The sequence below is a fragment of the Strix aluco genome, chromosome 4 (assembly GCF_031877795.1).
Source record: "Strix aluco isolate bStrAlu1 chromosome 4, bStrAlu1.hap1, whole genome shotgun sequence".
NCBI lineage: Eukaryota > Metazoa > Chordata > Aves > Strigiformes > Strigidae > Strix > Strix aluco.
The window spans coordinates 46,885,737-46,906,559 of NC_133934.1; the positions used below are offsets into that span (position 1 = coordinate 46,885,737).

General features: G+C 40.6%; 1 protein-coding gene across 8 annotated transcripts in view; it reads right to left on the reverse strand.

The window, feature by feature from the left end:
* Positions 1-20,823, reverse strand: part of FNIP2 (folliculin interacting protein 2) — a 104,736-nt gene that overhangs the window by 17,957 nt on the left and 65,956 nt on the right. For all 8 annotated transcript variants that reach the window (XR_012623121.1, XR_012623123.1, XR_012623122.1 and 5 more), the window contains one exon: positions 3,538-3,621. Coding sequence is in view for 1 of the 8 variants with exons in the window: in XM_074822926.1 (XP_074679027.1) it covers positions 3,538-3,621 (84 nt within the window). In the remaining 7 variants the exon portion in view is untranslated. The remainder of the gene's footprint in view (positions 1-3,537; positions 3,622-20,823) is intronic.

The window sequence follows — 20,823 nt, forward strand, 5'->3', positions numbered from 1 at the left end:
AATATTTCAGCATTAACAGTGAGACAAAAGGAAACACAATCTCAGTGTTATTTAAATAATTGTCATTCTTACTATCATCTCTTCCCCCATTCATCATTCTGGGAATTTACCCACAGCTTTCTCCAAAACCTTGATCAAATAAATATGTCTTTCACTGTGCCTAGAGAATCAGTGCATCTGGACCAAGCTAGGGAGCATACTGCAGAGATTTCAAGTCTCCACAGAGTGTGTGCTGCCAGCAGCGCCTCTCTTTATCTGACCAAGAATAGCCTGCTCAGCTAAGCCAGAACTGTTGAGAGGCAGTCCCTTGGGAATCAAGCCAGGGTTTTTCCCAGTGACAGCTATATTCCATCTTCTTCTTTATTAATGGAACATTTATAATTGATTTTCTTTGTTTACCCTTTCCCTTCCTCTACAAGGAAGAACGAAAGTCTAAACTTTGTTTTCTGTATTACAAACATGAAGGCATTCCTTAAAGAATATTAATCACACAGGGGGAAGCATTGAGAGACCGCTTGACTTTCTATTAAATTACAATTCAATTTCTACTGATTATTCAAATACATTGCTTCTTACGAAGCCCAGACAGAACAATAACACACATAATTAGTGAAGATTCTTCTCCGGAAAGGGGACTGTACAGTTACATGAGAGACTAGACTACGGAGTTGAAAAATAATGAAGCTGATGGAAAACCAGGACATAGTTCCAAGCTGTATTTTCTCTGGCACCAAAGTTGATTTAAGAGGTTCCTGCTTTTCATGTTTGCACCTATGGCACAGTCCACTGCCTTTGTACTTGTGCTGATGCAAATGTTTTGGGCCTGTGCAGTAAACTAGATTAGTGAAACAGTTTTAGGAAAATTTCCCTATCTCCTTTAATTAACAGTGAAAAATATTATAAATTAGCAGGACCCCATCATGCAGAGTCCTTGGAAACACACTGTGCATCAGCTATTAACTCAGAGACACAGGCTCAGTTAGTACCTGCTCCAGAGGGCTCAGCTGCTGATTACAGGTTGCTGGAAATACAGATATGATGTTATCATGGACTACCCACACTTAAAATTTAGCCCCATGCTGAATAGGACTGAATCCAGTTTTAAAAGGTGACCTTCCCTGTTAATGCAATACAGTCAAAACAAAATCATCGGTCTTTACCGAGAAGCTAACCTGACGGAACTGAACTGGAGTGATCTTTGTTTCAATTGTCTCTGCACATAGTGATCTATTTTCAGTTAATATGGATCCTGAGAAGACATATGTCTTGGAAATTAATCCCTTGCCTAGGAATAGGAGTCAAGTATTATCTACACTTGAAAGTTCAGTTGGATTAACATTTAATTATAGAAATGATTCTGGAATAACTCCTCAAGTGTTTCACAAAAATAGTTCCTTTCTGTTCTCATTTTCAAGAGCTGCTCCATGTGAAAACTCACCCTCCTGTTTTGCACTTTTGTTTTTATTTTCTAATAACTATGATAGTTTGGAGGGGGTTTTTTTCATCCTCAGCCTGGATCAATACAGCTCTATTAGCTAAAGCAATAGCATAAATATCAGCAGACCAGCAGGGAATTGATTCAAATCTATACCAGCAATGAAGTCGTCTGGCATCATCAGCTGCTGCTTCAGTAGGAGACTTTGTCAGCATGCTTCTAATAGTTTGTCCTTTTAACTAAAAACATGGCTTGTAGCTTTTCCAGAGGCCTGAACCCACACTATGCTTTACAATCTCTCTGTGTGACAAAGCTTTAGGGCTGAGGGAACTCTGGTTGATGCCCAAAGAAAGTCCTGTCTTCCAATATAGTGATGAAATATTCCTAGAGCTTTACATTTTTTTCACAAACATGGACGACAGATATTCCCTCCTCAGCTGGAAACCGTTGTGGGGTTTGTCTGGCTAAATGATATTCGATGGCTGAATCGTTATAGAGGTGATGATGGAAATGGTAACAAAACTGTCCCTCTCAGGCAATTGTGATCTTAACAGTTTAGTCATACTAAATTTGGGATAACTTTTTTGAAGGTATTATCCAAGAGCTTTGTAATAACTATTAAGGCAGAATCTGCCTTCATATGCTGTCGAGTTCTAACAACCCTCAGTTTTGGCAGTAAAAATGTCAATACTAATCTCAGACTGTAAATTGATGCTACAGAGACTTTGGTGATTTATGAGTTCCCATAACATTCTTGCCCTCTCTGCACAGGTGAAACACACAGCTTGCAATCACAAACCTTCAGATTAAGTTTCTACCTATCTGTGTTGCTAAAGCAGTTTTTTAAAGGCTTGATTTATTTATTTATATTTAGTCCATACAGACAGTGACAGCACAGGGCTTCTTGCGAAGAGCACCACTTGCCTGTGTTTTACTGATCGTGAAATGGTGAGGAGGCTACAGGTGAACCTCAGTGTGAGTGAAACTCTGAGGTTAGATCTGTGCCTTAGTCTCCACCCTCCAGCATCTTGCGTTGTAACCAGAGAAAACTCTGGTACTCAGGCTGGGTGAGAGCTGTGAGGCTTTCCAGCCAGACGTCCCACCTGAAGGACAGCAGCAGGGAGTGGACCAACAACAGGGAGTATGTCTTTCCTTCTTCCTTCTTGTACTGTGCCTTCTGGATGTGCACCTGACCAGTTGGAACAATATCTCATTCCATAAATTCAGACCCTTTCATAATTCTGCACTAAAATTCCTTGTAGACACATCTCCGAAAGACCTGAAGAGTCTCTTAAAATCACTGGGCTTTGTTATTTAAAATGACTTTGTATTCAATGATATTTTAACTTGACATTGAAATCAATTAAAATGAATTAAAGCCACTTTAATTCTAGATTAGAATACCTATATTGACTTAATTTAATAAACCAAAACCATTTTAAATTCATATCTCTGGCTAATACATATTAATTTCCCAAGCATGTTTATATAAATAAAACTGAAAACACCATTTTAACAGGTAGGCACTCAATCAAAAATAACAAGTCGCTTTTTACCAGAAGAAGGACTCTAATTTTTTTCATGTCAGGCTGCTTTTTTAATAGCCAGATTTTCAGAGGAGGAAAAAGGAATTTTTCTGTGAAAAAACCCATACGTGACCCCCACTCCAGGAGACACACTCTAACAAAAGGTATAACAAGTACAACGTTCTTGAAAAGTGGAACAGTTATAAAAAATTGTTGTATTATAAGTAAGATAAAAGAGAATAAAGAGAAGTGAAATAGGTTACTAGCAAAAATAATTTAAATAACGAGTTTCCCTCTCTCTTTGCTGTCTGTAAGGCCTAGATGCGATACGTCATTACAGAACAAGAAAGTCTGAACATACTCCCTACATAGGAGTGGCATCTCCAGCACAGAGGGTACCAGCGATACTAGCTACTTGTGGCACCTGGCCCTGCTGTCCTCCGTACACATCGTCTCTCAGACCTCACTATCTTGGTGAAATTGGCTGGGGTGTGAGGGAGCTCAGCCATTTCACCGGGAAGCATCTCCAGAGTGGAGTGCAGATTAAGGTGAGGAAGACTTTGCATATGAAATTACCTGAGTTGCAGAAGGCAGAAAGAAGTTGTGCTCTGCTTCACAGTTCCATTCTGAATTATCACTAGGGCCGAGATTAATCATAGACTAAGGAAAGAACAAGAGAGAATACGGCTGTTAGATTAAAAACTGTGTTATGCAAAACATCAGCCCAGGCTTACAGAAGCTTCAAGAAATTTTTTTGCAACACATTGCCCAAAGTCAGGCTCCCAGGTGGATGAAGCTGCCTGAAAAATAACCTGACTAAAACATCCTATTTAATGTAATACAACAACTGCTTTTAAGGCTGAGTGGCTGTGGGCTGGATTTTCCCACATGACTAAAGTAGACAGAGATGCATGAGGAGCTGTTTGAGTGAGCAAGGTCTAACACGACATGAGCCATCAAGTGATCCCACCCAGCCAATTCCCAAATGCTGCAGAGAGACCCAAAGCATCAGGTTTGCAGCGTCTGTATGACCAAAATCCTACCGGGTTTGCATTCTTGCAGATACTTAAAAGACTCTGCAAACCTGCACATTACTTATCTCATGCAGGGCGTGGGGTGCAGAAGTAGGTAACAAGCTTCAGACACCTGAATTTGTTCTTCTTTCCACTGGTTTCAGGTCCTCATTTTGAACCTCTAACTTAACACATCTAGTTATAGATTAATTCATATTTGGATTAGGTTATAATAAAAAGTCCTACAGCTTGATTCCTGAAACAATTTCTATTTATATATATAGATATGATATACATCACATTTTGCTTACATATACACATGCAAATTCGCACATGATGATATGGGTATATTTAACATTGCTATGTTTATTGCATAGTACATTTAGAAGCCCAAAATAGGCTAGGATTTTGACTTTTTTAGGGTTGTATGAAAAAATACTAGTGTTTTTTTCCTAAAACAAGTTTTTTCAATAGTTAAGGTGCTCTTACATTGTGCTGCAGAGTGTCTACATTGAACACGGTGTATTCCTCCAAGTATACCCTTCTTAAAACACCAAAAATAGAGAAAGTATGTAAGTTATTCATGCTTTTTGTCTGTCATACACCATGTTGAAAATAGACATAACTCATTAAGTGGACACAGTGCTTATTAAGTGGACACAGTGAGGGGAAGGGAAATTGATCCCTCCTGGGAGCAAATGAGCCTGCTTGGCGGGGACAAAGCTTCCCAAGGATAGTGAGACAGCTGGAAAAAAGCACGTAGAAATGAGAAATCTTGGGAACTGGAAAGCTGTGGCATAACTGGGATTAGAAAACTGCTGGGAATAGCAGATGCACAGGCTCCTGAAGTGAAGGAAAGAAAAATAATTTGGGGGAGCCAAAGAACAGTGTGTAGCATTTCACAGAATCACAGAATTGTCTAGGTTGGAAAAGACCTTGAAGATCATCCAGTCCAACCATCAACCTCGGTTACATTTGCTGTAACCCTGAAAGCTGGTGAAAGGTTATCAGAGCAAGAGTGAACTTGGAAGAGAGGACGCATGCCCCATGGACCAAGTGAGCAAGGTTAGGTGTGTGTACAGACCTTTCAGAGTCTGACTTCTGTCTGAATTTTCTGCAGTTATAAAGTTTGTGTTGACTTAGTATCTGCTCATGTGAAACCAGCTTTTGAGCTTAAGGGGTCTTTCGTGCTTCTTGAGGACCTTTGAAGAAAAGTTGTAGGGCTACCTTGAATCTGTAGCTGACTGGAAGTCCCCTCAAGTAGAAAAGACCAGCCACTGGGTTATCAGCTCTGAGCAGCTGCCCTTTTCCGTCCTCATGGGGGTCTAGTGTTCTCTTCCCAAACACACAACAGATCATCCCCCCCTCCCCGGGGGAAAAAAGCAAGACAGAGGGGTAGACTTTCCTATTGACCCTCCCACCCAGATGCAGAGCAGAGGAAGAGAAGGACCCCTCCCAGTTTGTTTTTCCCTACTCACAGCTATTCATAAGCAAAGGTATATAGTCAGGAGCACAGTATGAAAGTAGCTGCAGGTAAAAGTGTGGTAAATGGATGGAGCTACTTGTCTGAGTTAACTAGCCATTGAAAATAAGAAGCCTAACTGTACCAGATACTGTATCTGGTACAAAACTGATAAATCTTTAGTTTCTAGGGGCTGATCCTTTCTGACTTAATGTGATGCAGGGAGATAAAAGTCAACAGCATTCAGACACTCTGCAAGCCTCATTTGATCCCTGAGGATACCCTTTTTGCATTCCTGCATCCTTTCTAGGTCACCACCAGCTTTCTAGGTCAAACTCTGAATCTTCATTGATCATTTCTCTGCAAAGTCTGAATAGACGTAGAGTCTTGGAAGGAACTGTTGTATTGACTAACATCTCCTGCCATTACTCAAAAAACATTTCCTGCTGAAACATATCTGGTGTGAGTCTGAACCTATGAAAACACAAGTGAGGGTGTGCATATATATTAGACATATGCATAACCTCCATGTATAGGTGTATGTGTGTCTAGGTTTGTGATATTGCTTCTCTGAATTTAACAACGTGCACCTGAATTCTCTTATTTCTTAATAAAAAAGCACCAATGTGCAATACTAAGGGGCACTTTGGTACGTTTCTGCAGAGCTGTGTGTTCTTAGGAAGTAGTAGTCATTTAGGAAAGACTCATCAATGTGAGTAGGGACATTCCAGGGGCACTGCTGTGTGACAACACACACTTCAGATTTTAATAGTAGAAAAGGGGGATGTTAGGTCTCTCTCAATTATGGAAGAAGCTGCTGCATACTACGTGCCTTTGCAGCCTGACACATTCTGCAGCTCTGGCTGTAAGAGAGGCCAGCAAAAGCTAGGCCCTGCATAGGTGACCAGAAGTCCTCCTGCCTTGCCCCCTGGTCCATTATATGGCAAGGGGCAGTTAAATTTAGCATAATACAACAGGTTTTTTTTCCATTACCAGCTATCTGTTCATAAATGAACTCTCCAATGCAGAATGAGTTCTCAGTATTCAATGGTTGTTTTTTTTAATAGTGTATAGATTTTATGGTCTACTTTATATTTCTAAGTGGGCTTTTTCTAGTACTAAAATGGATCTGAACCATTTTCTTCATGTAAAATCAATAGCAGACATGGATTCCAAGTCTCTCTCTTAAACATCTAAGCATCAACAAATAATTTCACTACTCTCATTTCTGATCTGCAGATATTTCTCTCAACACAGACTAAAATAAAAACAACTTAAGCTGCTTAGTGAAGTTAAAATAAATAGCTTTTAGAATAGTTTACTATAAAAATAAAGGTTTTAACTCATTATTTATCATATGATCTTTAACAAATTTTAAACTAAAATACCATGCTTATATTTATTCTCTTTTACACCATAGATACACTGTTGATATAGTCTAACGAAGCATGTTTAAGACACCCAGGCTTATTAGACTAATGCTTTCAAACGTATTTAGAAAGTGGTAATTCTTAATTCCCGGTGCTTCTGCCAGTGTTAACACCTCCAAATTTCTCAAAGTAAAAGCACATTACATGCTGAACAAGGGCCTTAATGCTGTCACCATAGAGACGACACTTCACAACCCTTATTTATGTCTCCTTGATTGCACCAAACAAACACACTCTCTTTATAGACAAACACTTTTGGTTTCTTGAGGATGATTTCTCTAGATGAAGTTTTAAATAACATTTCTGTGGACACATAAATATTATTTTATATTATGGTGAATTTTTCATGATAATGAATACAGTAGCCCTTCAGATAGAAGAAAGACAACAATCAGTTTGAATAAATGAGAAGGAAATTCCTTAGTTAAAACAAAAGACAGACAGAACAGACACTCTCTTTGTCTCCATGGAAAAAGGATGAAAGAACCTGTTACTTGTATTTGGCCAATGAACTTGAAAACACAGGAGAGAAAATACTTCGGGTAAACCAAAACAAAAATATTTTTCTAGGATCGGAAAACCAAAACCACTTATTTTTCCTTCAAAATGCAAAAAATAAAACATATTTCAAAACTATTTTTACAACATTTTTCTTTTTTTCCCAATAGAAGGTTTTGCAAAATTGAGCTCAGATTCCTAAATATCGTTAGCTGCTTTCCAGTAAATAAAATAATCAGAAGAATAACCACCCAGCCCTATTTCATAATGACTAGAGATTAAAAATCAACGCAGTGCAGAAGGGCTCTGCACTTCCATCTCCGAGGCTAGCTGCCTTTCGTGCTATGCAATCTTACCACAAGAAGTCCTTGTGCCCACCCCGCATTGAGCAATTGCTGCAGGAAAGCAATTTCTCTGATCGGTGAAGTGCCATGAACATTCATAGGTCTGCATAAGCTCTCACTAAGAGCAAGGAAAATTATCTATGATAGCAAAAGTCATACTTTATTTTACTATGAGAAGGGACTTCAACACAAAGTTCCTGTCTCTGGACTGAGCATATTTAAGCCCAATTAGGTCATTCAGTGTGGGACGCCTCTGCCGGTCAGCAGCATGTGTGGTTTGCTGTGTGTAATTGCAGTTGGCTTCCCTAGCCTTACTCCTGACAAACCCCACACTGGATCCAAGGAGCAGCATTCCCTAAGTTATTGATCAAAACCGTTGTTTGGCCTCTTTTTTCTGACTCTTACTCTAGTTTATTCTTTCTTAATTGTACTTGTTTCATGACAGTTAGGGCCATAAAAACAAAACCCCTTAAAATACCAGTTTGATTAAGCTTTTATCAAATGATACCAATCTAAATGCTTTTGCTGTGATAAGCCCTCTCCTAACACAGAAAGCTTTGCACTGTGTCTCATGGGCCAAATCCAACCTAGAAGACACCACCACCCACCCTGCCACCCTAATGGCCACGGCGGGGGGAGAGGGACTGAAGGCAGATCATCTGCTCTTCCCAAATACCACCTGTATTTGGAGGAAGGAGCTGCTGGTTCAGCTTATTAGACCCCCAGCATCAACACTGCTATGTGCCAATCACCATGATGTCTGGGCTGCATATGCTTAATAGCTACTGATTTCAGAAACTGATTATCTAATTGCTCTGTCATGTCAGCTTTGACCTCATGCTTGGCCCAAATCCCCCCGTCCTTGATGTTGCTTGTACTTTCTAGAAATAGCCAGCCTGCCTGTCCAGACAAGGAAAAGCAATGCAGGGTAGGTGGTGCCAGGGACTTGTGCTTTTGTCCCTGAAGGCAGTATGGATTCAACTGATTTGAGGCACTTGACTATGTGAACTTGAGCCTAAACACACAGCTGGTACAGAGGGGGTAGGTACACTCAGTGGAGCTCTGTTTCTCAAGCTGTAGCAGGCAAAAGTGACCTGAGAGCTTACACCTTCCAAAAGCAGGAATCATCTCCCTTTTTTGCAAATGGTACAGTGGAGTCAAACCTAATTAAAGCTTTTAAGAGTAATTTGCTGCTGCTCCTTTTACTAGAGTTTGTACATTGAATTGCTCATGTCTGCCAGAGAAAACCACAGAAAAACTTCGGTTTATCTCCTCTGACATCTCTGAGAAACAGAGCTTCTATATGCTCCTCTTATCTCTCAACATGCCTTATCAGGGTAAAAAAACAACTCCCTAAAAATGTAACTCCTAGTGACTGCTGTGATGGATGTCCCTGTGCAGGCTGCCTTGCTGTCCTCAAGGATGTCAGCCGAGACAGCTCGGGGGGCTGCTGTGGGGGCAACTGCCTGCAGCCTGCCCCAGCCCAGCCTGCAGTGCCTGGGGCAGGAAAGAGGGTCCATATCCCCTCTGTGCTGTGGGTTGCTGTGACAGCCACAGCAGGGCTGGCAAGTCCCTCTCCATCAAGGAAAGGGGATAAATCTGCGTGCCTGAATCCAAGCGCCAGTGTCTACCCATCTGCCTCCTTGAAATGTCTCTAACTGGGCTATGACAACCACACAAGGGAAATTCAATTTTCCACTGGAGCAGTTGTTCCCCAATGATCAGACTTGCTAGTACTGCAACTGTAGCACTGGTTCACATGTAAAATGGGATCTCTTCTCAGCCTTTGGTTGGGAATGGGATGCTTATTTTTTCAAGTTCATGTCTAAATTCTTCAGCAGTTGAAGGAGGCCACCAGACAGACACAGTTGTTTTAGAACAGTCCTAAGGAAAACAAAGTGAAAGAGGAGATCAGAATAGCAAGGTTGAAGGGAAGGACAGTTGTGAGTGGAGAGACAAACCTGAGGACATGGGCCAGTTCGAAGCCTTTGTCCAGCTACTGGCCTAAGTACAGCTTGGGCAACTCATGAGATACTACTTTAACCATACCTGTTTTCTGTGGGCTAAGGAAAAAGAAATTGCCTAAGCAATTGTCACTGCTTAATCTATGTCTGACAGTTTGGCTGTGTGATTGCACAAGACCTGAACAATTACATCGACCATATAAGATGAAGAAGCAGAGAACTCAGGGAGGGCAATTAAGCCACCCTATTTTGTTGAGCTTCAGAGGAGCTCTGATTCAGCTATTTGTACCAATTCTTTTCCCAACATATGGTCCAAGTCCTGCCTGCAGATAAGCATGACAGGAATTCAAATAAAGATTAGTTGGGGTGTAGGTGTTGCTGACAAACACATACGCTGCGATGTTGCTTCTCTACCCAAGAGAAATATAATACACGTGGTTATCTCACTCAAGCAAGTTAAGTTTAAAAAACAGCTTATTACGGAAGATTGAACCTTGACTTATTTATAGTGATATTTGCTATCCTGGCTGCACTTGTATCCCGTGATCTCAGAGGTACAGTCTGTCATGAACACTGGGTTTTATCCCTTTTCTGTTTTCCATTGGTGACCTTTAGATGCATTTTAAATAATCCCTTTCATTTCCAACAATTTTTCCTCTGCTTAAAAAATCTGCAGGAAAGCATTTCTCTAAGTGATACTTTATTACCTCTCTAGATAGTTATTTTCAAAATTTTAAAGAAGTCAAACTGCTGCCAAGCCCACTGTCTCTGCAACCCTTGCATGATGTGGAAGCAAGTAGCAATTGTTATTTTTCACATTCTCTAGTTTCATTGTCATATCTCCACCTAGATCTTCCAGGGGGAAATGGACCTAGTTTTCCTTCCCAGTACTATTTGAGAATGGCTTGTATGCCTTAAAGGTTAACATTATAACATGTTTTGTTTCTGTTTCTCTTTGACAGGGAGGACTGATTAGACAGGCTGCTGAAGATAAAGCAACACATCAGTATCAAAATCCATGGTAACCACTTATTAATTTTAAAAAAATTGCTCTAATCAGTGCCCTACGAGGAATTTTCTGAGAATTCCTGGAATAGGCAAATCATTGGCATACTTGACTTTGAAATTCAACAGATCTAAGGAAAACCTACCGCTGGCACCCACTGCTGCAGAAAACCATTGAGAATAGAGTATTTAGCTGATATTTTTGTCATAAATCAATAGAAGTATTCCAGAACTAAACTACAGTACATTTCAAGCAGCTAGAAGAGTTCTCCAGGGAATATTTAATCCCCTTTGAAGACAGTCCTGCTTTACAGAACCCCATTTAGTTTTCAGCGAGAATTAATTTTTCCAGTTACTTTGATTAATGCATCCTGAACGAAATCTCAGCTTTATGAAGCAATAATTAGCAATAATCATCTTCAGCTAGGAATGTGCTACAGAAATTGGAGAGTGACAGTAGAAAAAGCCCTTATGAGACTGGCAGGGCTCTTCCAGCAAAACCATGCATGTGAAAGGAACTTACACCACACCAGCAATACATCAGACTTTAAGAAGTTCACCATGACCAGGAGCTTTGACTGCTGAGGCATTCATAATGGAGACCTAGGCAAAACATGGAGAGGTGAAAAGGACTAAGGACATTTATGGAGAAGGACTGATCATGGAGTTTTGTTGTACCTCCTCTCCTTCCCTCAAGAATACCTACTGGGAAATGTGGTATCTTAATGAGTGCAAGGCAATGACTTCTACTGGAAAATGAGAAATGCCTAAATTCCCTAGAACTCGCCTGGGAAGCAGCAGGTGATAACTGAAGTGCATTCACAGTCACAGTGGGTCACCAAACATGCCCACCTGCTCCCAGGACTGGAAACGTGTCCTGCCCCTGCTCAGCAGATGTAGCCCCATCTCTGCATTGCCTCAGATGTGCCACGGCAGGGCAAGGCCATGCAGACAGACTCACAGACACGGCTCTGCTCAGCCTTTTCCTCCCTCCCCTTTGCTCTCACCTCCGTACGCTGCAAACAGGAGCTGCTGCGCTCAGGACGCTGCTTCCCTGCACTGTGCCCTGTAGTACCAGGAGCTCCCACAGCATATTAAGTGGTTTCTTTTTTTTTTTTTTCCTTGCCTGTTTGTATAACCTGGAGCAGGAGCCATGCTGCCACAGCTGCCAAAGGCTCAACTGGGTGTGATAGATAGACGCATGAAAAGCCTGAGCAGCTCCTCCAAGCTGAACTCCACATTGCTGGTAGTAGCAGCAGTACCAGGAACAGATGGGCCAGCTGGTCTTCAAAAGCTATAATCATTCTCAAAACTACGGCACGAGTATGCTTCCTAGTGTGCCGGGAGTAGGAAGTCATTATCAACTTACTGCTTATTTTGGTTATTACAGTAGTGTGTTGTTGAGACTTTTGTAGCCCAGTGACAAGCTACAACATAAAAATTGCTTCCACAAAAGTCTGTGATCCCATGGTGTCTTCAGTCCATCATTGGAAGGCAGCCAGCACCACTAGGCAGCGTTGCAGCTTTGTCATTTTTGTAAAGCATTCAGAAAACATGCACCTTATTAGGCACTTGGAAAGTAATCCTAGTTTAAATTGATTGTTGAACAAAGCAGCAGCAATTTGCTGTTGGGGAATGTTTTATTTGCTTTTCACCATAGAAAGGTGGATAGGAAAACAGTCATCCAAGTTGGAACTAAATAAATTAAATGCATTTAATTAGCTAATGGAGTGTCTCACAAAAGCTTGCACTATTAGAAAATTAAATTAGTTCTTCCTAATATGCTGAGATTCTTTAAGTCATTAGCACCTTTTTTCTTTTTTAGAAATTGTCTGAAATATTCAGGGGATTATTTTTCATCATAGGCTTTTTGCTTTCCCTGCCATACCTTTCAGTCCTGATTCTCTTCAGTCTTATAATCAGCGCTAATTTGTGAAAAGCATTTCTAAGATAAATAACTTTGGTGCAATTCATGAGTACAAGGAACATATTTCAGATTTTTCTAAAGGAACATGGTGTTCTCAGAGATCATTTTCATGAGCTATTATATGATTTATACCACTGGTTACAGAAAGACTCTACTCAAGCATGTTCACTGATGGCTTCTTATGCCTTTTTACAGCAAAACAACTGAAAATGGAAGATGGAAGTGTTTTGAATTTGCAGTCCTGCCCTTGCAACGTTATTCTGAATAAGCTCCATCCAACTTACATTAGGTTAATTAACAACAGCGTGGCATTTGTTTGTGAGTTACAAAGGAACCAGACATACATCCTTGGTGCACTACCACAGTGGTGTGCTCTGCGTGGTGTGGTGGCAGACTTCCCATTCCCTTCACACTGTCCTGGTTGGGATACTGCAGGGTCTGTCGTTATGAAATGCAGTGCATGATCAGTCACATCTTTATAATTCCACTTAGACCTTGCTGAAGACATGGGAGAGAAGGGACGAGGATATTTCCTGTGAGTACATACCTATTCAGTACACGTATTTTCAGAGCACTCTCCTTCCTCTTTGCAAGCATATCTGATCTCACCCAAATCATGAGGTGGAGGGTCCAACGTGCCCCCCAGCCAAGCTAGAGAGGAGGCTGGAGGTCGGGGCAGTGCTCAGCGCTGCCTCTCATTCTCAGTGGAGAGGAACTGAATTGTCCCACAGGAAAACCCAAAGTTTGCATTAAAGATAGTTTGACAGCAGGAAGCACAGGCAAAGGTTCTGGGCATGGACTAAGGGTTGAAAAATAGTCAGCTAAGGACATAAAGGCACTTTTCACCAAGAGTGTTTCTTTCCCAGGCAAGCAAAAGACTCAGGTGCATATGGAGATCTATTGTCCTGATACTCGTGCTTAAAATCGAGTGCTTTGCTGGATGAGATCTGGCATGCCCTTATGTAAGCAAATTATTTTTATCTGCTTCTAGCCTAATAAAGACTTGAATATTTTGAGAACTCATAGGTCTCATTGCTATGGAAACTAACTCTGTATCTTTAGGTCAGTCTTGCTATCTCTGATTTGCAGTCCGCACCTAATCTTTAAAAAAAAAAAAAAAAAAAAAAAAAAAAGAAAGAAAAAAAAAGCCTAGCTGTATTTGCTGCTTCAGTCCCACTCCCCAATACCCTTTGTCTCACTTCTGTAGCCAAGGGCAGAGTCCAACAGCCTTTACAGGGAAGAAAGGTGTGATAGCAGCAGTTCAACACCACATTACTGGTTTCAGTGCCAATGAGAAATGAGGGGATTTATGCTGATAGTATGGACAATTGACATAGGAGCATCAGCAGGCAAGCTGACCTCATACAGGGGTAGACATCGCTGTAGGGAAACCCGGCCTCATACAGCTGTCCTCTCTTTGTTTCTCTCATGCTTGGGTGAGTGAGCCAAAATGCTCACCGATGCTCTGAAATGCTAAACAACTCTTCCAATCCACAGATTAATAGTGGGAGGATTTACCACTGCATGGACAAGGACTGCTGCCACAGGAGTGATTGAGCTGGTACCGTCTCAGTAAAACAGATTGGCCCCATTTTATGTTGGGACATCTGCCTTATTGCAAAATCCGGGGTTTTCCCTCTCCCTCCCAGCCTTTCTCCTTCTGCATAATTCAGCTAACCCTCATTATACAGTTTACCCCAACTTGGACCAGTGACGTTCTCAGGATGATACAGCACTGATGGAGCTATAAGGTGCTTGTATTTCTTTGTTTTGCTTTTTCTCAGTCATTTTGTATATTGGGAGAAAAAAACCTGACAGGAGGTAGTTCAAGGACCAATATATGTCTGTATTTCATGGCCTCCAAAGACTTTTCTGCATAATTCAAAATCACAGAGAATTCACATCCAGAACTTTAAAAAAGTTGCTGGAATTTTACTACTCTAGCAACAGAAGAGGTTTTTCTTTGTTTTTCTAATTCTAACAAAAAGTAGTCTCTTCACTGATAGAAAGGTAATTTTTCCCCCAAAAAAATAATTATTTCAGTTTTGCTCAGAAGCATGATATATTGTCAATTCTGCTGTAAAAAAAATTTACTTTTTTGGCAAAATTGGTAAAGCTACCAAGGTGGCAGTGATTGTCAGTAAAAATGAAATATTTTCCTCCAAAATGCTAACACATATACCTGCTTAACAGATTACTTTCTATTTTAGCACATATAAACAATATACCTTAGTACAGGACAAATGTGCCTTGTCCAGGTGGCCTCAGCATCTGTGGCTATAGGAGGAGTTCTGTCCACATTCCTCTTTGCTATTGTTTGCTATTTTCAGCTTTAAGTAATTTATTGATTTTTTTTTTCCCCCGTTGGAGAATGAGGCTAATCTTTTCTATTGGCTCAAAGATGTTTTGGGGTTTTTTACCAGAAAATTATGCTTATATTCCTATTAAACTGGTGTAGCTCCTTCTTCTGGATTTTTCCTCCAGTATGAGTGAAATCATTATCTCACTGTGTACCCTTTTTATCCAAGCCTAATATTATATTATATAAGATCATAGGCAAGCACTTAAACTTTTGGAGAATCAGGATTATGCAATGGTGGAAAATGAGAAGAAAGCGTTTTTTAAAGGTTGAAGGGAATTCAGCTTTAGTAGACAGGGAAAATCCCTCAAGTTGAATTCTTGTAATGGATGGCAGTGACACACACTCTGCTTTCTGGAATCAGTATTTTTCCATAAAGGAATGCAACATGAACCAGTAGTTAAACTAGGACAGATGTTGCTGGAAATATTTAAAAGATGTTTATATTATTAGTGATCAAATATGCAATGTTCTTGGGTATGTCATCCTCACGACTTCCCACAAGACATAATATTTTCCTTGTTGGAAAAAGAAAATAACTAAGTTGTAGGCAGCTTTTAGTAACAGATATTTTGGACTGGTGATGTAAGTGCTTAAGTATCCACCAGCACCACCATCCACTGGCCCAACCACTTCCCCTGGCTTGGTCCCCTTATTCCCTCCATACCTTGAAATGCTTCCCCTATTTCCCAGTCACATTCTCCCAGCCCAGCACTGGTACTTTCCCCAGTAGCTTTCCAATGAGGAACTTCCACCCTCAACTCCCTGGAGCAAGCTGTCTCTTCCTCCTGCGGCCACCACTCAGAATAACCTGTTTTTTACTGTCATTTACTGGGTGAATCTCTCTGGGCTTGACTTAAGAAGTGAAAACGGGTTTTTCTGACTAGGGTGTGAAACCAGCAAATGCAGAGTTTTCCTTCACAAAGCTCACAAATGTTTTAGCTATTGCAGCAAAACTGCTGCAACATTCTCTGAGGACGTGCTTGTAGCAACTTTAAAAAAAAAAAGAATCACTGCAGTTAATAAGCTTCTGTAAAGTTAAAGCTGATTTAAGACTGCCTACACTCAAATTTGCATTAATATAATCCCCTTTAACTAATCAGGTGTGAGTTGTGTGTGGAATGTACCCAAATCCTCTATTATAGATGAAAAAAGACTGGTCAGCTGCAAAGAATGGGAGGTATGAACTCTGCCTTCTTTTTCTCTCTCTCTTGAGCCTCCCACCCCTTCAGAACCAAAGCAGACCCTGTTGCACTAAAGCAGGGACAGCACAGAAGAGAAAACATTTCTTCATGGTCTCCTTACTGGTTCCCCCCACTGCCCACCCTGTCCTTCATCACCTACCTGACACAAGCATCGTCCTGGTCACCCCCAGCAACCTACGGCTTCTGCACTTCCCATGCCACTTGCCCTCAATAACTGCAGCCACATCAACCCAGGGAGGGTGGATCAAACATCTTTTTTTATTTTTTAAGGAATAATAACCCATATCACATTCTTGAAGCCAAAAGAGCAACACCATTCTCTTCCCCATCCTTATTACGTACCCCCACGTTGTTGAACTCCTTTTTTGTTTCTTAGCTTTCATCTATCCTGCTTTTTTGGTTCCCTACCCATTGCTCAATCATGTCCAGACACTGAGGCTGGGGCCAGCATCAAGGAGCAGAGGGGGTGCACGGCAGGCAGTCATCACATGCAGCTGGAGCTGCAAGGAGGGGAAGGTCACAGGCCACAGCTGAGCCTCATGCTCTGAGTTTGCCATAGGAGGGAGTTACCCTCTGATACAGCAACAGCTTTTGTCCCCTTGGTTCCTCAGACTCCTTCCTCTTTTTCCTCCTGCTTTTGGTCTGTCTTCCCACATTAAGCATGAAACTGGAGTAGCCAGAAAGATGACTGCTGCCATTTCCAGCTACCTCTCCTACACATCAATCTTCTATGGGGATCAAACATTTTTGCCTTATTGTGAACTTTTTTTGGCTCATCAGTGATGGCTGGTGAAGCAGGCTTGCTTCTAGAAGAGCTGAAGCTCTGTGCTGCTGTGGAAAGCCAGAGCTCTGTATATTGGCTAAAGAGCAAGCCTTCCTCAGGCTCCTACTTTTTAAATGCTCATCTACTAAATATGTTGCTTTTATATCATTTACAGAATGTTTCCCTGCCCTGAGGCCTTTTCTAGATATATTTACTACAGTATGGTCATATCTTATTTTTCTCATCAGCCTGAGGGCACAGAACTTGATACAGCTCTTACACCACTGCAATCCCATCGACTTCAGGGGAATTACTTCCCATTAGAGCAAGTGAAATCAGAATGAATAAATACACCATTTCTCTGCTATTCACCATTAACACTGTAAAGCCCACTGGAGTACTCAGAGAAAGCTGGAGATTGACTCTTGCTTTACTCTTGTTCAGTGCTGTTCCTGAGTGATGACAGGATAAACTACTTGTTCAGGTACACCTACAGAGCAAGGTAAGAAGATAAACTCTTACACGTACACCACTTTCTGTCTCAAATCTCACTGGCATGTAGATAAGCACCTGCCTGTCTCACCATGCAGTAGACCAGCTGTGGCAAACAGGCTGTGGGACAGGCAGCGCAGGCCATCCTCTTTCTCACTGAGAACCAGAACTGCTCTGACAGAGCAGAGGAAGAGTCAGTGACTCAATAATTATCTGCTATTTATTTTTACTATCAATTAGGAAATCCTTTTTATATTTTCTCTAGCTCTTTCTATTGGCAATCAAAACACTCAAACCATTCGGTCACCCACAGAGAGCTTTCATCCTCATCTTATAAACGGGAAAACCCTGAGACTCAGAGATCTTAAATTATTTGTCCTTGGCCATAGATGTGGTGGAGCCAGAAATAGTTCCCAGTTCCAGATTGCCACTTGAATACATTTAACCACAAGACCATCCTCTTTCTTCATTTCTCCTTAGTGTTTAATGTAGATGCAAACATAAGACAGCAACAAAACAAAAGAAAGAAAAACCTCAGGACCAAATCTATCATAAGACAGACAAAGCTGCCAAACTGCGTCCAGTCAGCACATGGTTGCTGTAGGAAATGCTGGCAGTTGCCTCCCTATGCAGAGGTCAGTTACAATTGCATACCATGGAGATACTGCCCGGATAGGCTGTGAGTTATTCTGGAAGAGGAAGAGAAAGGAACTGTCAAAGCCAGACATGTTCTGGAGACACATCCTCATAAACAGACTCAGAAATCACAAACCCAATCTATGTCCTAAGTGGATCTCAAGTCACAGATACCTCCGGGAGCCTCTCCTGGGTCCGCCTGGCCTTTGGTTTGCTTCCATGTGTATCCCAATTTTTTAACCCAGAAATGACAGTCTTTCTCTTCTGAATGTTAATGCATTTTTCTTGGTATCTTCCTTTTAGACAACAAGGAAAAATGAATGTATCAATAATTAACATGACACAGTTCTTTGTAATTAAGAGGTCGTGTACTTTCTCAACAACTTCTATCTCCATGGATGCAACCAAAGCTAGTGATAAGGCTCTGGTGATATTCTTCTGAGCTTTGCCTATGTACGTAGCTCTATCTGTTGAAGTGAGCAGCAGCAAAATAGTTCAAAACATGGACATGTTCAGAAATGAAGGTGGTAGTTCCAGCTCATAGCTGTCATGTCTCACCATATACAGTCTTGTTCCCAGCAGAGAATTTAGTTTTCCTACCTTCATACTGTCAGCTGCACACTGATTCAAATCTTGAAGGTTTTCTTTATGTATAAGACCTAGAATATATTTTTGCTTTAAGCAATGAACTACAAAAATTATTTTCTTGTCTGTGCCCTCTGCTGGTGCATTCTCAGCAATGAATATATCTTCCATTTTTCTCTAAAATAAATAGATTTCCTCTACCCTTCTCACTCCCCTCTTCACAGCTAGAAATGTCAGGAATTATAATTGCTGACACTGTGCTTGCTGCAGGACTACAGAGAAGTGGGGGTTTGGTATAAGCAGAAATTTGACCTGCCATTTTCTCAGCCTTCAGCTGAGGGAAAGAGGATGTTGTCTCTTACATAAAGGGATTTCACAAAGAACTCACATAACCTGTTCTCAGCCACTGCTGGTTTATAGTTTGAGTTAAAATTGGAAGTCAAATGGGTAAAGATTTACTTGGCTTGACTAAATGTTCCTACTTTAAAAAAAATAAATAATGAAAACATTGCAGCTCAAGTTTCTCTCATTTCTCATGTCACTAACTCATAACTTCAGGCTACCCCGTAGCAAAAATGTGGAAGGTGAGATCTAATATTTGCAGCAACTGATTTGCACAGGCTACAAGAAATGCTTTTGCAGATTTGCAGAAGAGAATAAAGAGTCAAAACCAGCTCAGTCCCTTTGTTCCCGGTGTAATTTTCACTGTTGCAAAAGGCAGTTCAATTTCATATAATCACAATGGCAAGCAGCTATAGCAGAATACATTAAAACCACATTTGTTCAACAAAAGAATGCCATTTCACAAAAGGTCATGCTTTCAGTTTTGAGGAGGCTGCTAGTCACAAGCAAAATGCCAATATATCATGCTACTAAGTATTGACTTTTGTAGCTGCCTTAGCTACAAAAATGAGACAAATAGTATTTACCTACCTTCTCAGATGCTGAAATATTTGGTGAAAATTAAAAATACATACTACTGAATATTTAAAATGAGGCACATGTGAAATAACACATACAGTTCCATAAAGTGGTTAACATATGGGAAATGCACTGTTAAGAGTCTCATAGGGAAAAACAATAATCTTGGAAAAACCCAGTAACTATTGGTTTTAGCAGTTTACCTAATTGTGCACAACATTCCACGGCATTTATTTAGAAGACAGCTACTTGATACTAAACTTTAAATATTTAAGACAAACTGTCATTTCAGGGAGTTTCTGCTCTCCACCTAAATGACTGCAGCCATAGTAGCTGTTCCCAGCAACAGCGTAAAGGACACTGCCATAGATGTACACCACTTCTGCATTATCTCACCCATAGCTCTAAAGTGATTATTTCTATCATTTTAGCCTGCATCCTGTAAAGTTTCCAACATCTTTGAAAGCTAGAAGAAAATTCACTTTTAACCCAGTGGTAAATTTATTGCATCATTTAATCTGAAACCTCCTCCTGAATAGAAGAGCCTAGCTCTTTGTCCATTTGCTTCTTGAACACTTAGTTAATGAAGGAGGAGAATTTTGCTGATTGTATTGGCTAAATTTTTGTCTTTTTAAAATGTTGTCCAAGCAAAAAAATGAATACTCATCAGTCCTGATAGATGGGGAGAAATATAGTACTGCCTGTGACATTCATTCTTCTCTTTTTTTGTCCTAAGTGATATTTTAAAGTAAGGTTTCTGTATGTCAAGTATTAGATGCAGCAACAATGGTAATTATGATTCCTTTTTAAGCAACTACTTTTTGGTGATTTATATCTTTTCCAAAGAAACCATTCAATTAAAATGGCTGATGGTAGATGGGCAGTCTCATTTTTTCAAAGATTCGGCTATAATGGATCACCTTTATCTCAGAATTTGGGGAATGGAAACGTACATTGCTTTCCCCTTATTATAAAAAACAAGCAAAAGGAATGGGTTTTATTACCTCTCATACCTAGTAACTCCAGAAAGGACACTTGAAATTCCTCAAGTTTGCCATCATGATGAGGTTGTGTTTTTGCAGTTTCCACCTCACCAAGCCCCACAGCTCGGGGCAAGCAGTTCATCATTCTCAGAAGCAATCTATAAGAATTTGTCCCCTAAGTTCAGGGAATATCCCCAGTACTGAATGTGCTCTGTGTCCTTTGAACAGGGAAAAGACAGAACAGGTCTAAAGATGAGAAGCTATGAAAATAACAT